This window comes from Solenopsis invicta, chromosome 7 (assembly GCF_016802725.1).
Source record: "Solenopsis invicta isolate M01_SB chromosome 7, UNIL_Sinv_3.0, whole genome shotgun sequence".
Taxonomy (NCBI): domain Eukaryota; kingdom Metazoa; phylum Arthropoda; class Insecta; order Hymenoptera; family Formicidae; genus Solenopsis; species Solenopsis invicta.
In genome coordinates, this window is record NC_052670.1 from 5,311,718 (window position 1) to 5,334,776 (window position 23,059).

Below are 23,059 nucleotides of genomic sequence, written 5' to 3' on the forward strand. Positions count from 1 at the left end.
GTTTATTTGCTAAAAATCAACCGGCCAGGGGGACACTTTAGGAAATAGCAAAAATCGAAATTTTCTAACACTTTTGTAAGGGAGAGAAAATTTATAAGTATCAATTTAACAGAAATTCAATCGGCCAGGGGGACACTTTAGAAAATGGCAAAAATCGAAATTTTCTAACACTTTTGTAAGGGAGAGAAAATTTATAAGTATCAATTTAACAGAAATTCAATCGGCCAGGGGGACACTTTAGAAAATGGCAAAAATCGAAATTTTCTAACACTTTTGTAAGGGGAAGAAAATTTATAAGTATCGATTTAATCAAAATTCAACCGGCCAGGGGGACACTTTAGAAAAAGGGCTTTCACAAAATTTTCCGACAACTTAGTAGTCGACGGAGAATTTATCAGTTATCTGTTGAAGTGCAAAGTTATATTTATAATCTTCAAGAAGTTATATCATTTCAAAGAAATTCAACAATTTAAATATCGTTACAGATTGCTTCCAATTTTATGTCAGAATAATGTTAATGGAGCGACCCGTATCGGTTCCGCTCCTTAGGTAAGGAAAGAAAATAGAAATTAGGGAGCGACCCTTCAGATAGGTACCGCTCGACAGAACAAGGTTCAGGAAGGACAATGTTGTTGGCGTCACTTCAAAGAGTACCTAGCCCTTAATGGTCTAAAAGGTTTCGGTTAAGAAAGCGTTGGGCGTCACTTCAAAGAGTACCTAGCCCTCAATGGTCTAAAAGGATTTAGTTTTAGGAAAGAAAGCGTTGGGCGTCACTTCAAAGAGTACCTAGCCCTTAATGGTCTAAAAGGATTCAGTTTTAGGAAAGAAAGAGTTTGGCGTCACTTCAAAGAGTACCTAGCCCTTAATGGTCTAAAAGGTTTCGGTTAGGAAAGCGTTGGGCGTCACTTCAAAGAGTACCTAGCCCTTAATGGTCTAAAAGGTTTCGGTTAGGAAAGCGTTGGGCGTCACTTCAAAGAGTACCTAGCCCTCAATGGTCTAAAAGGTTTCAGTTTTAGGAAAGAAAGAGTTTGGCGTCACTTCAAAGAGTACCTAGCCCTTAATGGTCTAAAAGGTTTCGGTTAGGAAAGCGTTGGGCGTCACTTCAAAGAGTGTAAGTTCAAGATTTACAAAACTGGATGCAAATAATTCTAAGTTTTTGTTCTCCTGGAAAAATTTGACCAGGGATTCGTTACTGAGAAGCGAAATTAAAATTTCACTAGTCACTTCACTATTTAATAACTTCCACTTGTCACTGATTCTATTCTTTAGCACAATTATTCAAAATTCCAAGTTAAATGTAATAATAGTTAATTAAATTCAAATTGCAAGGGTCAGATTCAATACCGATTGTAAAATTCAAATTGATTCGTTGTCTAATATGTCAGATTTCACAAGTAAAATGCACAATACATGTATAGTAAATCAATATTCAAGTCAATGTCACAAATATTTCAAAAGTGTATCTTGTCGAAGCTTTCATAATAATATTTATTTCTTTCATTCATGTAATATATTCTATTAATTTGTTCGACTCATCTCATGATGTAGTTATTATAAAATATTTTATATAGCAAGAGTTATTGTATAATTTATTATCTCATCGCATCCATTTATTTCATTGTATAAATTCAATAGAAAAGGAATATTTTCACTTGAGTTATTATTTAAAAGTTCTGTCAAAATTATTCAGTATAATGAGAATCACACGGTTTCCTAATTATGATAGCTTCAACTCAATTTCAATATGTCATGCACGATTTCAATGTTTCATGCACAATTTATAATTCATGCACAATAATAGATTCACAATAAATCAACATGTAGTCAATTTATTTCATTTAAGTTTCAAATCTTCCAAAGTCTGATATTTTATTCTTTAATAAAATGTTTAATTATTATTTTTTAGACACCAGGTATATTAATCATCAAATAAATCGTTGTTAATTATCATGTCAGAAGGTTGGAATCGGATCAGATCAAATAATTGCATTTAATTCTTCAACTCAAAATATTCAAAGTTCTGATTATTTAGAGACACCTTATATAACTTGTTAAATTAGTAACTTCTTTTTATTTAAATCATTAGCATGTTCAAATGTTGGAGAAATCGGTTGGTAATCAAATTCAAATTATTCATTAATTTATTTCACTTCAAGATTTAGATGTTGATTTATTTGCAGAAATTCGTATATTCGTATATATTAACAAGAGATTATACTCGCCTGTAAGTTTCGGTCGATCTTCGTAACAAAATTAATTTTCAGATCCTCAGTATAGAGGAGTGTATTCAGCAAGACCTCGGTTTTTCAAAATTCTCAGCTGCCGAGGATGTAGTATTCAGACCCACTGTAGTTGTAGTAACGTACACGGGATGCAGGAAAAGAATGGATCGCCGACAAGATTTGCAAAGTTCGATTTAAAAAGTTTTAATGTTTCACTTCGATATTACAAGCAATTTAGAGGTGGGCTCGAGAGTACAAGACTCCACGGATCACCTCTAAAAGCGTACAAATTTCCGCACTGATGTTAACAGAGTTTGACGACACGTATAAACGTACCGGATTGACAGGTAAAGTACAAGATATAAAAATCTCACTGACTCTAACTAGATGTTACTCGCTCGAGTGTTCCCTCGTCAATGCGCTAGTCAGATGTTTCTCACTCGAGATCCTACCCGTCAATGCGCGAGCTAGATGTTTCCTACTCGAAAGCTTACCCGTCAATGAGAATACGCTCCGCAGAGCTCGCTTATGAAGGCTAGCTTGTAGGCGCGGGGAGGTGAAACCTCTTACATGTGTATTGTACGTGTGAATATTATAATGAATTTCGCTTAAAACAATAAATCGGGGAATTTTGACGACTTATTTTCTAGTTCACGCTGTTGTAGAAAATAAGATTCATTTACTAAACTGATCGCTTTTTGACATCTTCCGTTATTTTTGTGATAAAACAGTAAATTTTGTTATTAACAATTTCCAGTTAAAATTTTGTAAAGACAATAATTTTAGTAGAAAGGTAGTTACTCAATTAGCATAAGTGTACAATCTTGTAAAAATGTGACCGATAGTTTTCGAATAATTAAATGGAAAAGAAATTAAATTTTTACTATAGGTTTACGCATAAGTGCGTCTCTCTCACTCTTACAGCGGGAGTGCAAAATAAAAATCTTAATTGTTCGAAAACGGTTTGATACAGAGTTGCGGAATTTAAATAAATGTATGTATTATTACAGTACAATTATGGTGGTTACATCGTTATTACCTTTTTACCGGCGATTTATTATTTTAAAAATTCAAATGTGTTTTCTTATGGAAGTTACGTGTTAAAATTATCGATCTTTAAAAATCAATATCTCCAAAACTAATAAAATTAAAAATTTGAGATTTAGTATTTAACTTTATAATGTTAAAAAGAACTTAAGTGTAAATTTTCATGTTTCTGAATCCAATAGTTTTTGACTTGTAATTGAATCTTTTTCACGTGTAAATCTCCCATAAGATTATCGATTTTTTTCTCACTGCATGCAGCATGTGTAATATATAATTATTTTAAAGAAAGAAAAATTCATATTTCCTAAACGCGCGGACAGATTTTAATGAAATTTAAAATCTGAATGTAAAAAGATATTGCCTTTTGAGGGGTATAGGTAGGAAGTGTGCAAAATTATTATTTAAAGGAGCTTGTCTTTCGCCTGTACATGCATAGGCGTAAAGATGTGTGCGTGTATATGTGTGTAGATATATTACTTAATTCATTTAAAAATTAATGAAGATATTTATTCATTTATTTCCTGGCTCACACGATTATTGGTGGTGAGATACATCTTTTATTCTTGTCATACCTTAAAATTTCCTGTAATTTGTTAATAAAATAATAGTTAATTTTTTAATATTGTTAATTGTTACTGTAATTTTGTGATTGTAGAGAGTTTAAAAGAAAGAGAAGTTCTTACTATTTAAGTAGAGCTTTTACTTATAATATTTTACCGTGATATTATATTAGATTTATATAAAGAAAGTTTTGCTTGCATGGAATTTTATCAACGTATGAAAGTATGACGCAATGATGCAATCATTGTCAAGGCTATTCTCTTAAGAAGATGCATTCAGAACAATGAATAAAATTATATATATATTTTATTCTATAACTTTTGAATGGATGGTCAGAAAAAATCGAGACTTTAGATTTGAATGTACAAAAATATTATGTATCTTGGGGAAGTGGTAAGAAAAGTGTAAGTATTGCCGAAAAAATCTTTTAGTGCTGTCTATGTGTTAGTAGTGTCTGTGTGATGCTGTCAATGTGTAAGTACATGTCGGTGTCCGTCGGAAAAATCTCGCTAGCTTATTTGACTTGTAACGTCTGTAGTTTGAAAACGGATGAACTTATTGAAATGAAATCTCGCGTTCCATATTTTCGAAGGTTTATTTTAACTCAAACACCAAATTTTATAGAGGGGAGGGGGGAAGTTTAGTGACAATAAGCTTTCAATTTTATGTTAAATTTTGTATCTTTATATATATTAGCTGTGATTCTTATGCTGAATAATTATTTCTTATTGAGAGTTTAACAATTTTATAATTAAAAGGATTTTATTTGCAACTGTAAATTACATTATTTTTATTATTTATTAATAGTTAATGATAATTTATTATAAATTAAAAAGTTTTAATATGAATTTAAATTTGTCACTGGAATTCGTGAGCCGTCGCCAAGAGTATACGACTATGAAGATTTCTTGCTTGCTAAAATACGATATACGTGTAATAACTGTTAGTTGCAAATTGAGCTTGTTAGTTAACAATTTGAGTTAAAGCTGTGAAATTGAAATTTTGATTGTAAAATAACGTTTCTTTTTATATGCCCGAATTAGAAATGTTAAATATGCATTATTTAAAAAGTTTCTTATTTGACTTGTCCATGTAGTAGGTTCTCATATACATGTCATGCGTGTATGTGTGAGTATATATGTGTACTATGAGAAATGATTTTATGTCGCTCTTATTTTATAATTTAATAACTTTTAAACTAGTACGTAAAAATTCTTGAAATTTTGCAAGCATGTTTTTAAATGTTTATCCTAAATTGTATTAAAGTTTGGTGGATAGGGGGTGAAGGGTTTAATTGTAATAAATTTTTAATTTAACAAAATGACATATTTTAGATGTATTCAAAGGTGAAGAGCGAGTTTTATGCCGAATGTTCTTTCTTATTTTTCGAGATAGCTAATTTTTCAGCAAAGGGCGTTCGTTTGTAAAAATTGTTTATTAGGTAAACTATTGTTAAATTTATTTAATTTTTAATAAATATTTAATTATGTATTATATGAGATTTGTTCCGATGACTGGGTATTTTATTTGATTTTATATAATTTGGCAATTCGTATAGCTTCAACGATCTGCAGCTTATTCGACATATACTTTATGCAATAATTTTAAATTAACAATTGAATTATTCGTTAATCTTTTAAGCGAAAATTATGAAATTAAAACTTTAGTAATGAAATAATATTGTCTTTAATTTGACCGTAGCAAAAATCCAATGAGAGTTATATTGGAAAAGTTCATATTTTACAGGTATAAGGCTTTACGTTTTTCGTGTACTTGTGTATCCGCCATCTTGTCGTACTGGAGCATATGTATAACGTGAAAGTTTGAAATTTTATATTGTCAGAACTATTAGTCTTGAAAAATTGAAATTTTAGGATAATATTCTTTAGCTTGAGCTCTTTATTTTTTAATAATGTTTTAAAGTTATAGGGGCAACCGTTTAGTTGTTATAAACAATTATAGTTTTATTATTAACGGAATTTTTTATAATAAATCGGAGTTACTTAGAGCTCCGTTCTAAAATGCATGATGATCGTTGGGTCCATATGTATAAAGGATATAAGCGCGAGCTTTTTATATGTTACCGTTTTTGCAATAAAAATTTATTAAGTTTCTTAAATAACTTTTGGATTACTTCCAAACTATTTGAGCTAAAGACGTGAAATTTAAATTGTTAAAGTAACTTTTGGTCTCGAACAATAATATAATATTTTTATTTTTTCAACTCAATAATTACTGATATTTTATAAACAATAACTTTCAATGTTCTATTTCTCGCGTATTTTACGGGATAAAAACCTGGAAATAAATCTGTGGGTATAATTCGCGATATTAAAAATTTAGAAAATAGTTTTACTCCTTAATTTTGATAATTAATGATTTTTATTAATTAATGATATTTCTTAATTAAAAATTTTCTTTCTCTTAAACTATTAGAGTTAAAAAGACGAAATTTAATTTATAAGTACAATTTATTATTCCGAAATTTTTGATAGTACTTTCGTTTTGTCAGAATCAATTATTAATAATTTTAAAATGTTAAATGGTTTTATTTTTAAACTAATAGGGTTATTTTCGCGAGAATTGAATTATTGAGTTATTTTATGATTTTAATAAATTTGATAATTTATTTAACTTTAATTTCGACACAGAGATAATTATATATGTATAGGGTGTCCCAAAAGTAAGGTATAGAAAATACTCTACTTCAAAATTTGTAACTTCTAAGTTATTTGTCGGAAAAATTTGAAACCTAGGGGGATGTTACTAATTATTTAAGGGGTAATTTTTCTTATGGGGGTGGTTTTAATCGGAGGGGGTGATTTCGAAAAAAAATTATTTTAAGGTCGGGAGTATGTTTATAATGATCGGCCCTGCCTCCCTTCTTACGGAGTGCATTTTGTGTCATGAGGGTGGTTCCGGGGTGAGTTTTTCAGAAAATCGTAGCTCCGGAACGGTTAAAGATTAAGGGTTCGGATCAATTCCTAAAATCGTTTTTATAGAAGGCCTTTCAAACGTATATTCTGGATTTTTGATAATTTATTTATTTAAACAAATAAAAAGGTTATTGTTTTTGATCAAAATAAAAGGTGTGTCGTTAGATTCAAATGGTCAAAAGAAGTTGTATGGTGAAATTTATAAAAATTGTAAATCAATATTTTGTTTAAACAAATTGAAAATTTATAATGGATATCAATCTGAGCTAGTATTAATAGTATGTACTTATAGAGGAGGTAAAACAGTATTGATGCCGATACATAACTCCCTTTGTCATTGTAAAAATTTTGACATTGTTATATCATGGGGGTTTAAACAATTAAAAATTTAATGTTATTTCTATGGGACTGTTTAGATAACTGATTGTACGTAAATTTATGTCTTATAAAGAATTTCGATTAACGGTCAAAATTTTGAAGTGTATTTCTATAAATTTATAATTATGTTAAATTTGGGCGTAACTTTTATGTGATCGTTTAGGCACTTAAATACTGAGAATTTTATGTTATATAAAAATTTTAGGTTATCGATCAAAATTTTGACTTTATGGTAATATTAAGAAAATAGTATTGTTTTGTTCTGACTTATATATATGTTTTTAATGTACGCGGAGTACCAAGACTAGTTGTAGTTTTTAGATCTTTTAAATAAATTTATTTGGGAATGTTTACTTTATTATGAGAAAGTTTATTTAAGATACGAATTTGGAATTGCGGTTTTTGTGTTCACAATGAAAGATTATGCAATTAATGTTATATGCAATTTTTAGCTTATCGATCAAAATTTTGAGATATGAAATATTTTTGTGGGACAAAGTTTTGAAATTTATATAATTTTAATGTGGCACGTCTTAGATTTATTTTCCTTGTTTTTAAAGCAAATGTTTATAGTAAATTGCAGAGTTATTTAATTAGCAAATTTCTGATTTATTTAATAATATTAATTTATTATTTTAAGATTACAGTTTACTCGAATTGTATGAAAATCGGTTTGTTGTGCAAGTAATTTAAAAATTATTTAATGAAATATTTATTTCGATTAGTCAATTATTAAAGTAATTATTCCAGAATAATTTATTTGGTGCAAATAGATAAAGAATAATTGGTGGTTAATATTTTCTGTCGGAATTTAAACTTAATATGACTTTTAGAATTATGTTGCGACCAAAAATAAAATTAAAGAAAGTAATATTTATATCATTAGGCTATTCACTGCTGCCACCAAAATTATAATGAAGTAGTACTAAATTTTGTGAAAACTTTTCCATTTATCGCTGTTACCAAAAGATTAATTTAATAGTATAAGACAGAATTTATGTAATGTTAAAAATGAATGTGTTGTTTTAGTGTTGTAGAATGTCGGGGTTGGGAATCGGGGAAGGATAAAAGGCATTATCCTTACCTTTGTAAAAGTATAATATTCTATGACTGTAAATAATTATATCCAGGCTGCAAGCAGATTCTTTTGAACTTGCTTAACGTTAGATTACTTGTTTACGAAACTTTTAAACGCAATTAGTTATACGGGATTAATCAGATTAATTATGAGAATAAACGATTAATAAAAATTACTGTAGCCATCCAAATATAGCGGTGGCTAATATGAGATTATATATTAGAGAATAGAATATTTAGTGATATTTGATTATATAAAAATATTATATAGGATTATATATGAATATTTGTTTTTAGGCGCTTGTTATTATTATACAATAGTGACGTCAATAATCTTTATTTCGTTAGTTCGGTAAGGTTATTACCGAATTATTCTTTTAATTATCATGTGAGAATTGTTTAATCAGGCAATCAGAGGATTGCTGCAATTATTTAACATGACGTCAATATTGTTTGTCACGGTTTGGTCAGTTAGTTCTGGCTTGCTACCGTGAGAAGGTGGTTTACACCTTAAATGTCTTATTGAGATTGATTTAAATCTTTCAGGATTGAGGTTTAAATTCGTTGACATTAAAGTTTACTTGATTTCATTTTAATTTTGTTAAATGTGTCTTTACAGCATTTAAAATAGTTTTGCGTCAAAAAATTTGAAAAATAATGAAAAATAAGAAAAAATGACGGGACGTCACACCTCCCCCTTTTTTTAAGTCAAATTCCGTTGCAATCGAGGAATTTGACTAACCTCATCCAATCTTTGATTTAAATCAAGGTAAGTATAAGTAGATGGGGTAGTTACAATAATCGGTGATTCGCTGAGATGAGGTTGTTCCTCGACTGGGCAGGTAGGGCTGCTGATGGTGATCTGGTGATCCTTGCTCGTATTCGTCAGCTTGGGTGTTGTGTCCTGGTCATCAAGATGTCGTTCCTTGTCCTTGTCAATGGGTCCTCTGGCCAAATGGAGAAGCAGGTGTGTGATGGAACTCCATAAGGCTCCAAGCAAGTGCATACTGCATCCATAGACAGTATGTAGGGCGTATCCATGAATAGTTGTGTCAATGATAATCTTAATCAATCGTACGATTAAGAATATTCCAAACAATCCGGCTGTGGCTGATCCGAAAGAGACAAATCCCTTCCAGACCTTAGAGGCTGCGGACTCGGCAATTTTATTTAGAGCGTTTTCGTCCAACATGTTGTACAATGAGACAGCATTTGGGTCAAATGAATGTCCGGTCAATCCTCTAGCGATAGAGTTAAGCACAGCTGGCTTCTCAGCAGGAAACATAATGTGTTCCCTTAATCGTTCAATGTCCTTTTCAGAATAAATTCCGCTAACAGCAAGTGGTCCAGGCGTTAGATATCTCCAAGTTAGCTGGGCCATAGGTTTAAGTTGTTGAGGTGACGTCTGTCGGACTTGTGGGTCTGGCGACAGCTGCACCCAGGTGTCTTCAATACGATAGAGAGTAGGCATTTCATGATTACACTCTCTTTGGTTTCCAACTTTAGTAAGTATCCTGGATTTCGGTGTTAGAAACATACTGGAATTGCGCACAGTCACAGGAAGTTCGGTGAAGCATTCCTTGGGTCGGCGTACTGTGGCTTCGATTGGTATACATTTGATAACGAATATGGCCTCTCCTGCGGTGACAGCCATATATCCTGGTCCTTTCATTAATCGGTATGCGAACTCGTCAGGTTGTAGCGTTGCGAAAGACAGAGCATTGGTTATTACTTGTCTTTCAAGTTCGCACTTTTGTTGCATCACGTTGTGATACAAGGAAATCATCTGTTGTTTGATATGTTTTTCCACATATACGAACTTGGAGTTCACATATGCGAAAATGTCAAGATTTTGCATGGGGATTTGCTTTCGAATGGAGGGAGCGTCTCCCCTTTTTGTTTCAAGTACGAAAAGTTTTGGGTGTTCTGTGCGAAACAAGACGTATCCGCACAGAGGAAACTCACGAGTTTTGGTGAGTGCAAACGTAATGTCCTGAGTGATGAGGCTGTAGATTACAGGAGAATATGGGTCATTTGGATCCTCCTGTAGTTTCGTTGCTTGTCCTTCGTAAAGTACATCATACTGGTGAAAGTCGCAGGGCGATGCCGGAGCAACTTTCCAATATGAATATCCATCGTCTGAGTCGATACAAAATCCGTCCTTCAGTTGACAGACTGTACCGGATTTTAGTATTATTCTTCCGGATTCTAGGTGAACTGGAACGTAGGAGGTTCGGAGAGTGATTTTTACTACTCCTTGTGCTATGACATTGGGCCAAGTTCCAAACTGGTCCGAATAATATGTTGTTTCACAGCCTCCTTCGTTATTGGTGCTGCCTGCAAGAGTAATGCTTCTTGTAGTCGTCTGATTAACTCTCAGGCCTGTTATGTAGTTGTTAGGTCCTAGTGAGAGGGTGCCATCCTGGATCATCCTCATGCATTGGTCATATCCAACTTCGTGTAGGTAGTCAGCTCTGCCGTTCTGGACTGCAGAAATGTGAGAATGCATCCCACAATAGTAGACGGTACGCGAGATTTCCACCTTGCACTGGAACACCTCGGCGTAGTTATACACTGACAACTGGAGCAACTGAATGTACACTCCCGTTGTATTTGGAGTCTTGATTTTTAAATCACATTCACTGACGTCAAGCAATGATATTGTAGTTATATTTAGGTGTCGTCCTCCGCAGTCATATCCAATGAGGGATGCCACGGGGTTCACAAGAGTAATAATTGCGAGTATTACGATCATTGTCTGTAACACACACATTTACAGTAATTGGCTTAATTACTAAGGCTAGCACTGCACAAATTTGCTGCCTCCAAGAATTATTTAATTTATATTTCATATCATTTAATCTAGGCAATTCATTGCAAATCTTATTCAGCATTAGCTTGTAACGTTCATAAGACTTATATCTAACTTATTTACTTAATTCTTTAACTATAGGCATGAAACAATTTTTCTTGATTTTGTGTTTTCTGTTTTGTTATTTTTTGTTACATGATTAAATATATTTGTATATGTCAATCTCCAAATGATAATGGTGCAGATAGAGTATATATGTAGCTGTATTTTGCTTATATCTAAGTCTTAACTTGATTTGCGAAAAGCAATAATATAATTATATGGTGCAAAGATTAGTAGTATATGGTGCGTGCAAGTTGTAATATACGTCTCAAAATTTTAACAAGTAGATATAATATTGGTAATGCAGTATATATGCGAGTGTATAAGCTATAAGTTATTGGTTGAGAATAAAAATAGTGCGCTCACTACGTTCTTAATTCTAAAACGAATAATTCTGCGTGATTTATAATGTAATTGTATATTCCTGATACTTATTGTAAGATGAAACGACATTTGCATAAAGTTAGTTAACATTTTTTTGTGTTTTAAATACGTCAATATAGACTGTTATCTAAATATAGTGCGTCCTTATATCTATCGCAATTTAACAAAGAACAATTCCATTACTGTAATAACATCTGTTTTAATTCATAAGTATATATCGATTAATAATGTAATTTATTCAAAAGTAAGTAAAACATTATGGTTATAAGAATATAAAATATTTTTTTTTTATATTGCGTTTTCCTATTTCTTTTCTTTGAACAATATTGCTGATACGATTAATGTAATATCAATAAAACTTGTATATAGTTATTGATAATAGTAAAGTATAATTATATATGATTGTGTGCGTTGAACCTCAAATATCAATACTTATGTATATAAGTTGTGGAAATAGAATTAGTGATATGGATTAACATGTTGCAGTATGCAAAGTAAAGGAGTACAATTTTGTTTGTTCTTTTTGACTGGTGTAGAAACTAGCATTTTATGTCATTTTGTATTTGGCTTTTCCTTATTATTTTAAGAGACTAAATATAATATGATAATATTAATAACAGCAAGCAAACGGATATGACGATATAATATGTTTTGCGTTATGTCTCTTACGTATTCTTATTCTAAATATTTTTGGGTCGGTAATTTTACGTGACTGGCTTTAGTGCAAAGATTAATATAAAAGAACGATATAGAAATTTGGTTAAAACATAATTATACAGTGTAAACGATATATGGATAACAGTATACGCCTAAAATTAATATAATCGGTTATATGTGTAGCTTTGTGTGCTTCAACATAGTTAGAATATACTGAACATAAAATAATATATGTGTAAGAATAAAAGGTTTACGTAATTTATGAAATGTCATAAACGGTATTTGTATATTGAGCCTTTTACTAGGGCACGTTTTGACGAAATCGGTTGCGATGGTGCTCGTAGCGCAATCGCATCAGACTTACACCACGGCGAATCTCGTAGGTCGGCGGTTGTAAGTATTCTAAGTGAATAAAATCATTGTTAAGGACGTCAAATATGATCTTTTTGATATTTTTACGAGTTATGTCACGCGTTTCAAGTTTCCTGAAAAAGCGTTCGCGTGCGGCCAAACAATTTGAACAACTTAGTATTGGTCTCGTCCTTATTAATGATTTCTTACATTGTGTGTAATTGAAAGAGTAATGGGTGCCTTCGGCGAGCCCATGTCCATGTATAAATACTGTATTTGACGGATCCTTGCAGTTTTCGCATTTGCATAGATTCTTAGGGAATCTTTGACATAGATATCCTGCAGTTTTAATACAGGACAGAACGTATTGGTCTACATAATCGAGAATATTTTCAAACAGGTTCAAGTACGGGTTAGATCTCGGCATTGTTAATGAGTGATGCATCAACAATGTCGGCTAAATTTTAAACAGTTGGTTCGCGCAGTCTAAATCTCGCGATTCGGTCGCAGTGATCATATACAAGTATGGTAATATGTTCGCGACTGATTCCTCTAATTTCTAGAAAATTTAACACGTGTCGATATGCCAGTGAACAAGGACCACACGAAGCTATCGGTTGGGTTTTAGCAAACGATCCTTCGCACCATTTACAGTGGTCAAGTGCTAAAGTTCCATTCATGAATCCATGCCTGACTTCTTTTATCTTACAGAATCTTCCTATGTGCATAGGATATTTTTCGTGCATACAACTTTGATAGTTGCGCGCACATGTCTCGCAAATAAAAGCTTGGCGATTATTATGTTCATAAAAATATCTGGTTTCAATAACGCAAGTAACTAGGTATTCCTCGGGGTCAGCAGGGACTAATGAATGTATGGGATAAAGATTTTCAGATCCTGGCATATTTTACAATTGTATGCGTCGTCGGACCATTTTGACGTATCGCCAAAAGTGGTTATATTTCCTTTTATGATATTGTAAGGCAATATTTTCTTTTCGTAATAATATAATCCTGATTTATCCTTGTGAACGTTTAAGCCTTCCTTACCAAAGATTTTAAAGTAGCTTAAGACTTGATTCTCAGGCAAAATTGCTGAGAGGCATTCAGTTCCCTTTGCAGCAATTCTGTCGTCTTCCATAACTAAAAATAATATTTTTTCATCTACAAAGTCAATGCTACTGAGTTTTTTAATTTTGCGATGTCCTGAAGAGTTGTAAAAATAAATGTCGACACATAGTCTAAGACTTAGTTTAGAGGCATCTCGCAGTACCTTGTCTACGGCTAGAGGCAATGCGAGATCCTGCAATCGTTCTACTTGGTGTGATCTAAGAATTTGGAACATGTTATATTATTGGTCTTTCAGTAGTTTGCTTTTAAGCAATGTTTATTAACAAAATTGTCGTAAAAAGTTTGTTATTCCTATATTATTAATATTCACTCATTTGTTGGATGGTCTCGGTCAACAATACTTGTAACGATATAGCAAAGATCAGTATGATAATAATTGATATTATCATATAAATACTTATACAGATTGCGAAAAGGGTTATTCCTATTTCAGCGTCAAGAATGATCAGTATTAAATAAGAAGCAATTTCTAACAGAAGTATAAACAAATAGTACTTCTTTCGCGTCGTCGCTAATAAGTACGGAACTCATGATTTTATTTTACAAAATTTTAGATAGAACCTTCTCGCAAACTTAATTCAATCAATTCATGAGAGTCTACGTCATAAGAGATACGTGTTATTCGGTTAGTGGTAATACCATGAAATCCGAGATCATTCATCAAATATTGGTAAGACAAGAGGCAAAGTCGACAAGCATATAGGGGTCTTGTCTTAACCAGTGGTCCTTGGCACCATTTACATGGAGTAAGAACCCATAATCCATCCATGAATCCATGCGCGGACTCACACTCACTACTTACACCTATTGCGCACTTTTCGCAGATAAAAATTGGTCGGTTATTACGAGTATAACGATATCTGATCCCTTTAACACATGAGATCACATATCGTTCAGGGTTAACAACAATTGTTGGATGTGTTGGCGGTAATTCTCCAGGTTCTTGCATTTTTAATGCAACAAACTGGGTTATCTAACTATGGTTTATTTTGATTCTGCTTTCTCGTCACGCGGGAATGATAAAGAGAGACCAGTCTTCTTTGAGCAAGAAGTCTTGTCCGCTGTGGCTGATTACTGCCATTTGATTATCAAAGAACGAATTTTCGGTTTGTCGGGCATTTGTTAATAAATTCAAATGCTCGCGAGTGCAAATAGCGCACCTTCCAATGGGCTGCGCGTTCAAAAGGTTTAGTTCACAATACCAGCAAGTTAAGAAAACTTCTTGAAGTCCGTCTACTAAGAAATGCAAATTAAAATGTTCGTAATTAAACCTGATATTATTCACAATTTGTAGTTCACAATAACACTTCGGGCAATAGTAACTGTCCGAGAGTGGCACTATGAAACCTTGAGTCTTGTAACACCAAACAGGTCTTAGGTCGTGATAGACGGTAAGAACTGGTGGTGGCTTTAAAAATGCTGGGTGAGGAGCGTGACGATGCCAACACATTTATACATCTGTAAACACATAAAGTCTAATTAATCTGTCATCCGGGTTCAATATGCGACAGCTTCAGTTTGTCTGTGTGCACTATTCTGGGTCTGTCGTTAATCAAGATTTTTGCATTATTGTTTGGAAGTAGTTCTGTGACGCGGTAAGGTCCACAATATTGTGTCGCAAATTTTCCCTTAAATGGTTCTTTGAGTAGGAACACACTGGATCCTACCGTAAAAACCTTAGGATTAATTCTCTTATCGTAATAAGTTTTACTTCTCAATTTTGCTTGAATTAGATTAGATCGAGCCGTTTCTTGTAAATCTCGTATTTTGTCGAATAAATCTACCAAGTAATCCTGATAAGTTAACTCCAAGTTTTCATCGATTGGCGTATATGCTGATGGTAAGCGAGCAAGCTTCCCGAAAATTAACTCGTAGGGTGAATACTGTGTTCCTTCGTGAACACTAGTATTGTACGAAAACATTGCTAATTCAATATGATTATCCCAATTTCTTTCCTTTTCTACTTGAGTTCGTAAATACTCCATCAAAACATGATGAGATCTTTCAAGAGATGCGTTTGACTGTGGATGGTAAGCGGTTGTTTTGTAATGCTGTATGTTAAACTTCTTTGTTAAGTTCCTTATGAAAGCTGAAAGAAAGTTCGATCCTTGATCTGTTAAAATTGCTCTGGGAGCTCCAAATACGCAGATAAAATGTTTCAAGAACGCGTCGGCTATTGCTAGTGAGCTCGTTTCTCTTAAAGGAACGGCTATGGAATATTTTGTTAATAAATCTTGTATTGTAAGTAGGTATTTATTTCCGTCGTTTGTAATGGGAAGTGGTCCCATTATATCCAAAGAGACCTTGTCAAACGCTGAGCCAGGGGTATCTGTAATCACCATTGGCTGTTTTGTTTTTACTCTAGTTAATTTCTTTACTTGGCATTTCCGACATTTCCGAATAAATTCTTGTATGTCCCTTTTCATCGTATTCCAATAATAATTAATTCTCATTCTGTTGTATGTTTTAGTCACTCCTTTATGACCTCCAAGTGCAGAAGCATGATTTTCGGTTATTATCGCTTCACGTTCTTGTGGAGCGGGTGATTGTATCAGATTTTCACATATGGTAACGCAAATTCGTTTATCTCGCAAGGATTCATAGATACGTTTAATTATGTAGCGCCAGGGGAGATCGTCGAAACGTTCAGTTTTACTGAGACTAAGAGATTCAAGATTCAATTCGTTTACTACATCCGTTAGAGATTGTAAACAGTTGTCTAAAGTCTGAGGTTCTAAAAGAGTTCGGTGATTAAATTTTATGGGGATAGAAATCAATACATGGCGCTTACTCCTAGATATAACATTAGCTCTTTCGTAAGTAAGATTTTGATAATCTGGTAACAAATTATGTCGTTGGTACTCTAAGGCACCGTTGTCAAAAGGAACTCCGTTGATCAAAATAAAAATTAAATGATTGTCGTGACGATTTACTAAGTTATCGCGGGTCTGCACTATTTTAAGTCGATCTGGAAGTCGTGGAGCTATGACCTCTTCTTGGTCATTATAGGGTACAATCTCGTGATCTATTAATTCTTGATAGGAATCATCGAGATCGTCATCTTCGAAGTCTTCATTATTTTCATTTTCTAAATCTGAGTTATTTTCATTATTTTCGTTATCACCAAATTCATTATTATCAAAATGTAGAATATCTCCTAATTCGTTATTACTGTTTTCTTCAATGTCAGGAGCGAGTGGATGCACTGGCTCTTGTTCCTTATGTCTAGTCATGTCGACGTAATCACCATGATCATCGACATGCTTATTACATTCGGGCGATGGAATATTTTCATATCTCTTCCTTTTTCTTTTATCACGTTTATCGCCAGTAGAAAATATTGATTCATCGGATGAAATATCTCCTGATTCTTCTAAAGTTCCTATTGGAAATGTTAAACTAATTGCCGGATTTCTCGATAATGCGTCGGCATTACTGTTCAATGTTCCCTTTTTGTATTGTATTTCGTATTCATATTCCTCTAATTTGAGACGCCACTTCCATAATCTTGAAGTAGGATCTTTAACTGAGTGTAACCACACCAGGGGTTTATGGTCGGTTACTATCGTAAATTTATTTCCATATAAGTATGGCCTGAAGTGATTCACACAATATACTATTGCAAGACACTCTTTTTCAATCGTGGAATAATTTTGCTCAGCTTTATTCAATACTCTTGAAGTATAGGCTATAGGTAAATCCTTTCCAATCGTTCCTTGACTAAGCACTCCTCCGATCGCATATCCTGATGCATCGGTCGTCAAGTTAAAAGGTTTATCGAAATCAGGGTATTGTAAAATGGGTTCAGTGCATAATGAAAGTTTCAATTCTTTAAACGCGTTAATTTGTTTTTCTTGCCAAATAAAGGTTGCATCTTTCTTTAGTAAATCAGTTAGTGGTTTTGCAATTTTGGAGAAATTAGGTATAAATCTTCTGTAGTATCCGACAAGTCCTAAGAATTGTTTAATATTTTTAGGTGTTTTTAATACAGGAAATTCCATGACTGCTTTTATTTTATTGGGATCCGGTCTGACTCCGTCAGAGCAGATTATGTGTCCAAGATAAGCGACTTCTCGGCGTAAAAATTCACATTTATCCGGTTGTAATTTTAAATTGGCTTCAGCTAACCTTTTCATGAGTCTTTCGAATTTTATTTCATGTTCTCTTAAAGATTTTGCATAGATGACTATGTCATCCATGTACACAAATAATTCATTACCCTGAAGTCCGGATAGAACATTGTCCATAAGTCTTTGGAACGTTGAAGGTGCATTCTTTAAACCAAAAGGCATCCTTTTAAATTGGTAATGCCCATAAGGTGTTGAAAAGGCAGTTTTCGGTGCATCTTGTTGTGCCATGGGGATCTGGTGAAATCCCGATGCTAAATCAAGAACTGAAAAGTATTTTGCGTTTCCCAATTGATCAAGAATATCGGAGATGTTCGGCAAAGGATAGGCATCTCCTATAGTTTTTTCGTTTAAATTTCTGTAATCTATTACCATCCTCCATCGTTTATTTCCTAGAGAATCAGGTTTCTTTGGTACAATCCACACGGGGGAGTTGTACGGTGAAGTGGACATTTCTATCAGTCCATCTGTAAGTAATTTATGTACTTGGCTATCAATTTCAGTTTTATGAACAGGGGGAAATCTATACTGTTTCACATGAATTGGTACTTCGTTAATCGTAGGTATAAAATGTTGTGCAGCGTTTGTGACTCCTAATTTTTCATGAGGCAAGTGAAATCTATCCACGTGCTTGTTAACCAGAGTTATTATGTTTTCCCTTTCTTCAGAATTTAAATGATCCAAACGTAGAAGTGGAAGAATATCATCAATACGACCGTTTTCGTCGTCTACATTTACGTCTTCAAAATAATATATCGGATTATCCACAGAATTATGCACCGTGTGTCCTCGGATTCCGGTGTCATAATTATAACAAAAATGAGCTTCCTTACCTCCCTTTTCTTTTTCTTCATTAATATCCAAGACTCTGGGATTCACCTCAGAGATGTAATTCATCAAGACTCTTGGTCGCGCCTTGAACACAAAGCCGGTCGCGCCAAAGAGATGCGTATTTTTAACAAGAACTCCTGGGTTTGCCAGTGAGTTATAATCCTCAAGATTCTCCAGAACTGCTGTGTGCCCTCGGGTTTCAGCAGTTGACTCGACATCCCTCATCGTGTGTCCTCGGATTTCGATGTCTTTGTCGGGACGTCTGTCGTGAGATTTTTCATGGATCTCCTTTGTTTCAGAGATCATTGTATAAATACTTGACTCGGCCACTTCATGGTCACGAGTTTCACAAGGGGGCTCATTTATTTCTTTTTCATCAGTAGGTTTCAAAATTTCAAAGTCTTCCAGTTCCACAAAAGGTATAGGTACCTTATAGTCAATTTCATTTTCATTAATTATCGGCAAATAAGCTTTTCCATTTATATTGGTGACTATGGCTTCTCCATAGTAAACACCCTTCGTTAGAGTCACACGTGGCACGTAGCCATATTTCTTTTCAGGATTTGTAATTATTAAGTGAAATGGGGAAATTGTTCTTTTTCCAATTTTAACATTTTCAGATTCCGTAAATGGTACGCTGCTATTATCATAATGTAAACATTTGTTCTTATAATCAACAACTGCATCGCATTCATGGAGAAACCCGTTACCAATTATTCCATCTGGAATAAGATTTACAGAGTTAGGCAACACATGAAAAAGAGCGGGTTTTCCCATGAGCGATATTATAACAGAGCCTAATGTTTCGACGAGATGGGGTGATATACCCCGTAATGAATGAGTGCGTTCATCCTCCCAGGGAAGGGAAGGATGTACAGAGCTCTGTTTTATTAGGTTCACTCCTGAACCTGAGTCAATCATGTATTGACAAGACCTTAAGGTATCAGGTGAGGAGAGAGTAACTATTGGGTAACCAGACGGAATGCTTCCCGTGTTCATTCCGGCAAAGTAGGTAGGGGAGTAATTTGTGATGCAGGCTTCCTCATTATTGATGTATTCGTTACTGGGCGTCCGGGCGGGGTCGCATCCCGGTTGACGCCGCTGGTACCCGGGACGCTCGATGCGTTTCCCGAATCCGGAGTAGCTGGAACAACTGTTCCTTCTATGCTTCGACGATAAGCCAGCTTACGGCATTCGCTCATAAAATGGCCTGGAGTTTTACAATAATAACAAGATTTCGGAGTATTTGGTCCAGGTTGTCCTGGGACAAGGGGTTTAATAAATGGGGAGGGGCCTGCACTGCCCCGTTGAGGGTTATTAGTACTTGTCATGGGAGTACTTCGAAAATTAACAGTTTTTTTATTCAAGGGCGCACCGTAGTTTTGCGGTACGTCGGCACGAAATGAATGATCATATGTCTTCTGTTTTTTACGTAAGTTTTCTGCTTCTAATTGTTTTGATAATTGAACTGTTGTCATTATAGTTCCTTCCAAAGTGTAACATTTCTCCAATTTTACTCGAATCAATAAATCAGATGGAAGTCCGTTTACGAAACTTTCCATTGTAGTGTGTTCAATAGCAGCTCTTTGTGCTGAGTCTAAATAACCATAGTCGGTGCTCTCGCCATCTAGAATGGCAGTTTGCAATTCTTTAACTCTTTCTATGTAGTCGAATAAATTTTCGCCTTGCTTCATATATATATTAGCCAATTCGCCTCGATATTGATCAGTGGACTTATTTGGTCCAAAGATTCTTCTTAATCTTTTAGTTAGTTCGTGTACAGTTGTGTTTTCTGATCCTTCTATCGCTGAGTAAGCATGTCCCTGTAATTTATTTAGTATTAGCTGTACCAAATGATATTCCTGGTTAGGGGGAATTAATTTGAGTGCGCGTTCGCACATTTTGCAGAAATAGAACACAGACATCTTATGTCCATCATATTTAGGAATGCTATCTATAACATCCTTCAAGCGAATAGGAGACACTGGCGGTTCACTTGGAGATCCCGGTCCAGGTCCGCAAGTTTGTAACCTTGGTTCCTCACTTCTTGGAGTATCGAAACCAACTCTATCATGTTCCTGAATTCGTGACACTGGTGGTTCGTTTCTTGGCATATCATAGCCAATTTTTCCTTGTAAATCATTAAGTCGTTGGGACATGGTATTTAATTGTTCTGGCAAATCTGCTGCCAAGGTAGTTAACATGCGTTCAAGGCGACTGAGTCGGGCGTCCGTTGAGGATCTACCCTGTTCGTTTTCTCTGCATTTCTGATCCAATTCTTCTTCTTTATCTCTCAAAGCTTTGGCTTGTTCTCGTAATAATTTTTCCTTTTCAATTATCTTCTTATTAATTATTTCCAACTCTGCTGGAGTCATTGTTGAAAATCCACCAGAAGCAGCATCTAGACTTCCTTCTGAGGAGGTGATGGAAGGGGGGCCTTGGGAACGAGTGGTCATTCTGGTTGTGGGATCCATTGTGGCAAAAGAATATCTGGATATAGGAGGTTTCCTATCTCAATGCTTATCAAAATCAAAATGCTATTTCACGAACTGAGTTAGATTCGTAAAAGTGTTGCCACCAAGAAAATTTTTAAACTGTCAAAGCTTTAGTCTATCCCACCTTCCTTATTAAACTGTAACTTTATTTCACTGAAATATTTATTATCCGCGGGTTTAGCGCTTTTTCTTCCAAATCGTTTAGCTAATCCCACCTTTTGTATCTAATTACACATCAAACCTTTCCTATCCCACCGTACACATCAAACCTTTTCCATCCAATTCTCCCTGTCAAACCTTTTCCATCAATTTTCCCTGTCAAACCTTTTCCATCCCACCTTTTTCCATCTAATTCTCCCTGTCAAACCTTTTCCATCCCACCGCTGCCACCAAATAAATGTCACGTCCCGGGGGAGCGACCTTCCAATTCCGCCGCGTACCTCGGTCGCGAGGAAAAGGGATGCTCTCTTTTTAGGGCAACCTGCTGGGCCGGCTATACCCTGGGATGTCGAGAGCTCGGTTTGACGAGAGAGAGATGTTCTATATAGGATGAGAGTCGTCTATAACTCTAGGTTTGAGGATGGTTGCTGGTCAAATACTCTTCCAAAAAGCTTGCGGGTGGGGCTAACTCGTTGAAGTCGATAGTATTACTCGTTGGTAACTCTGAACATGAGAATTCTAAAGTTCCGGAAGTCGTAGCAGATCCAATAAAATCAGGTTATGGCGGTTACAAATGTTCTAGGGTTTAGGTAGTTTAAATGATTTCAACGATGATTGCTTGATAATGGTATTATTTGTGCTTATTGGTTCCCACGATGGTTCACACGATGAGTAGTAACAGTGATCCTTGAATAATTGTTTTCTTTTCTTGAGGCGAAGAGATGTTGGAGTAAGTTCAATTCAATCTTGACTTGTTTTAAGTCAAAGTGCTTTTAATTGTAGTATCCCAGAAAAATTTTGCGCAGGGATTCGTTTAGGGGAAGAGTTTTTCAGAAATTTTCCGGCAACTTAACAGTCGACAGAAAATTTATAAGTGTTTATTTGCTAAAAATCAACCGGCCAGGGGGACACTTTAGGAAATAGCAAAAATCGAAATTTTCTAACACTTTTATAAAGGAGAGAAAATTTATAAGTATCAATTTAACAGAAATTCAATCGGCCAGGGGGACACTTTAGAAAATGGCAAAAATCGAAATTTTCTAACACTTTTGTAAGGGAGAGAAAATTTATAAGTATCAATTTAACAGAAATTCAATCGGCCAGGGGGACACTTTAGAAAATGGCAAAAATCGAAATTTTCTAACACTTTTGTAAGGGAGAGAAAATTTATAAGTATCGATTTAACCAAAATTCAACCGGCCAGGGGGACACTTTAGAAAATAGGCTTTCAAAAAATTTTCCGACAACTTAGTAGTCGACGGAGAATTTATCAGTTATCTGTTGAAGTGCAAAGTTATATTTATAATCTTCAAGAAGTTATATCATTTCAAAGAAATTCAACAATTTAAATATCGTTACAGATTGCTTCCAATTTTATGTCAGAATAATGTTAATGGAGCGACCCGTATCGGTTCCGCTCCTTAGGTAAGGAAAGAAAATAGAAATTAGGGAGCGACCCTTCAGATAGGTACCGCTCGACAGAACAAGGTTCAGGAAGGACAATGTTGTTGGCGTCACTTCAAAGAGTACCTAGCCCTTAATGGTCTAAAAGGTTTTAGTTTTAGGAAAAAAAACGTTGGGCGTCACTTCAAAGAGTACCTAGCCCTCAATGGTCTAAAAGGTTTCGGTTAAGAAAGCGTTGGGCGTCACTTCAAAGAGTACCTAGCCCTCAATGGTCTAAAAGGATTCAGTTTTAGGAAAGAAAGAGTTTGGCGTCACTTCAAAGAGTACCTAGCCCTTAATGGTCTAAAAGGTTTCGGTTAGGAAAGCGTTGGGCGTCACTTCAAAG

General features: G+C 34.5%; 2 protein-coding genes and 1 long non-coding RNA gene across 24 annotated transcripts in view; 2 read left to right on the forward strand and 1 right to left on the reverse strand.

Moving 5' to 3' along the window:
* The window catches only part of LOC105205448 (flocculation protein FLO11), a 334,932-nt gene that overhangs the window by 191,865 nt on the left and 120,008 nt on the right, over positions 1-23,059 (forward strand). The gene's annotated exons all lie outside the window — the stretch shown is intronic.
* LOC120358212 lies at positions 215-23,031 on the forward strand. The gene is made up of 2 exons (XR_005575178.1): positions 215-676; positions 22,823-23,031. It is a non-coding gene; the product is annotated as an uncharacterized LOC120358212 (long non-coding RNA).
* Positions 6,625-11,105, reverse strand: LOC120358210. Its single transcript, XM_039451544.1, has one exon. The coding sequence runs from the start codon at positions 10,992-10,994 to the stop codon at positions 8,925-8,927; it is 2,070 nt and encodes a 689-aa protein (XP_039307478.1). The 5' UTR covers positions 10,995-11,105; the 3' UTR covers positions 6,625-8,924.

Bases quoted from the DNA above. Each gene is read 5' to 3' on its own strand.
- LOC120358210 (XM_039451544.1), bottom strand. From the start codon at position 10,994: ATGTGTGTGTTACAGACAATGATCGTAATACTCGCAATTATTACTCTT.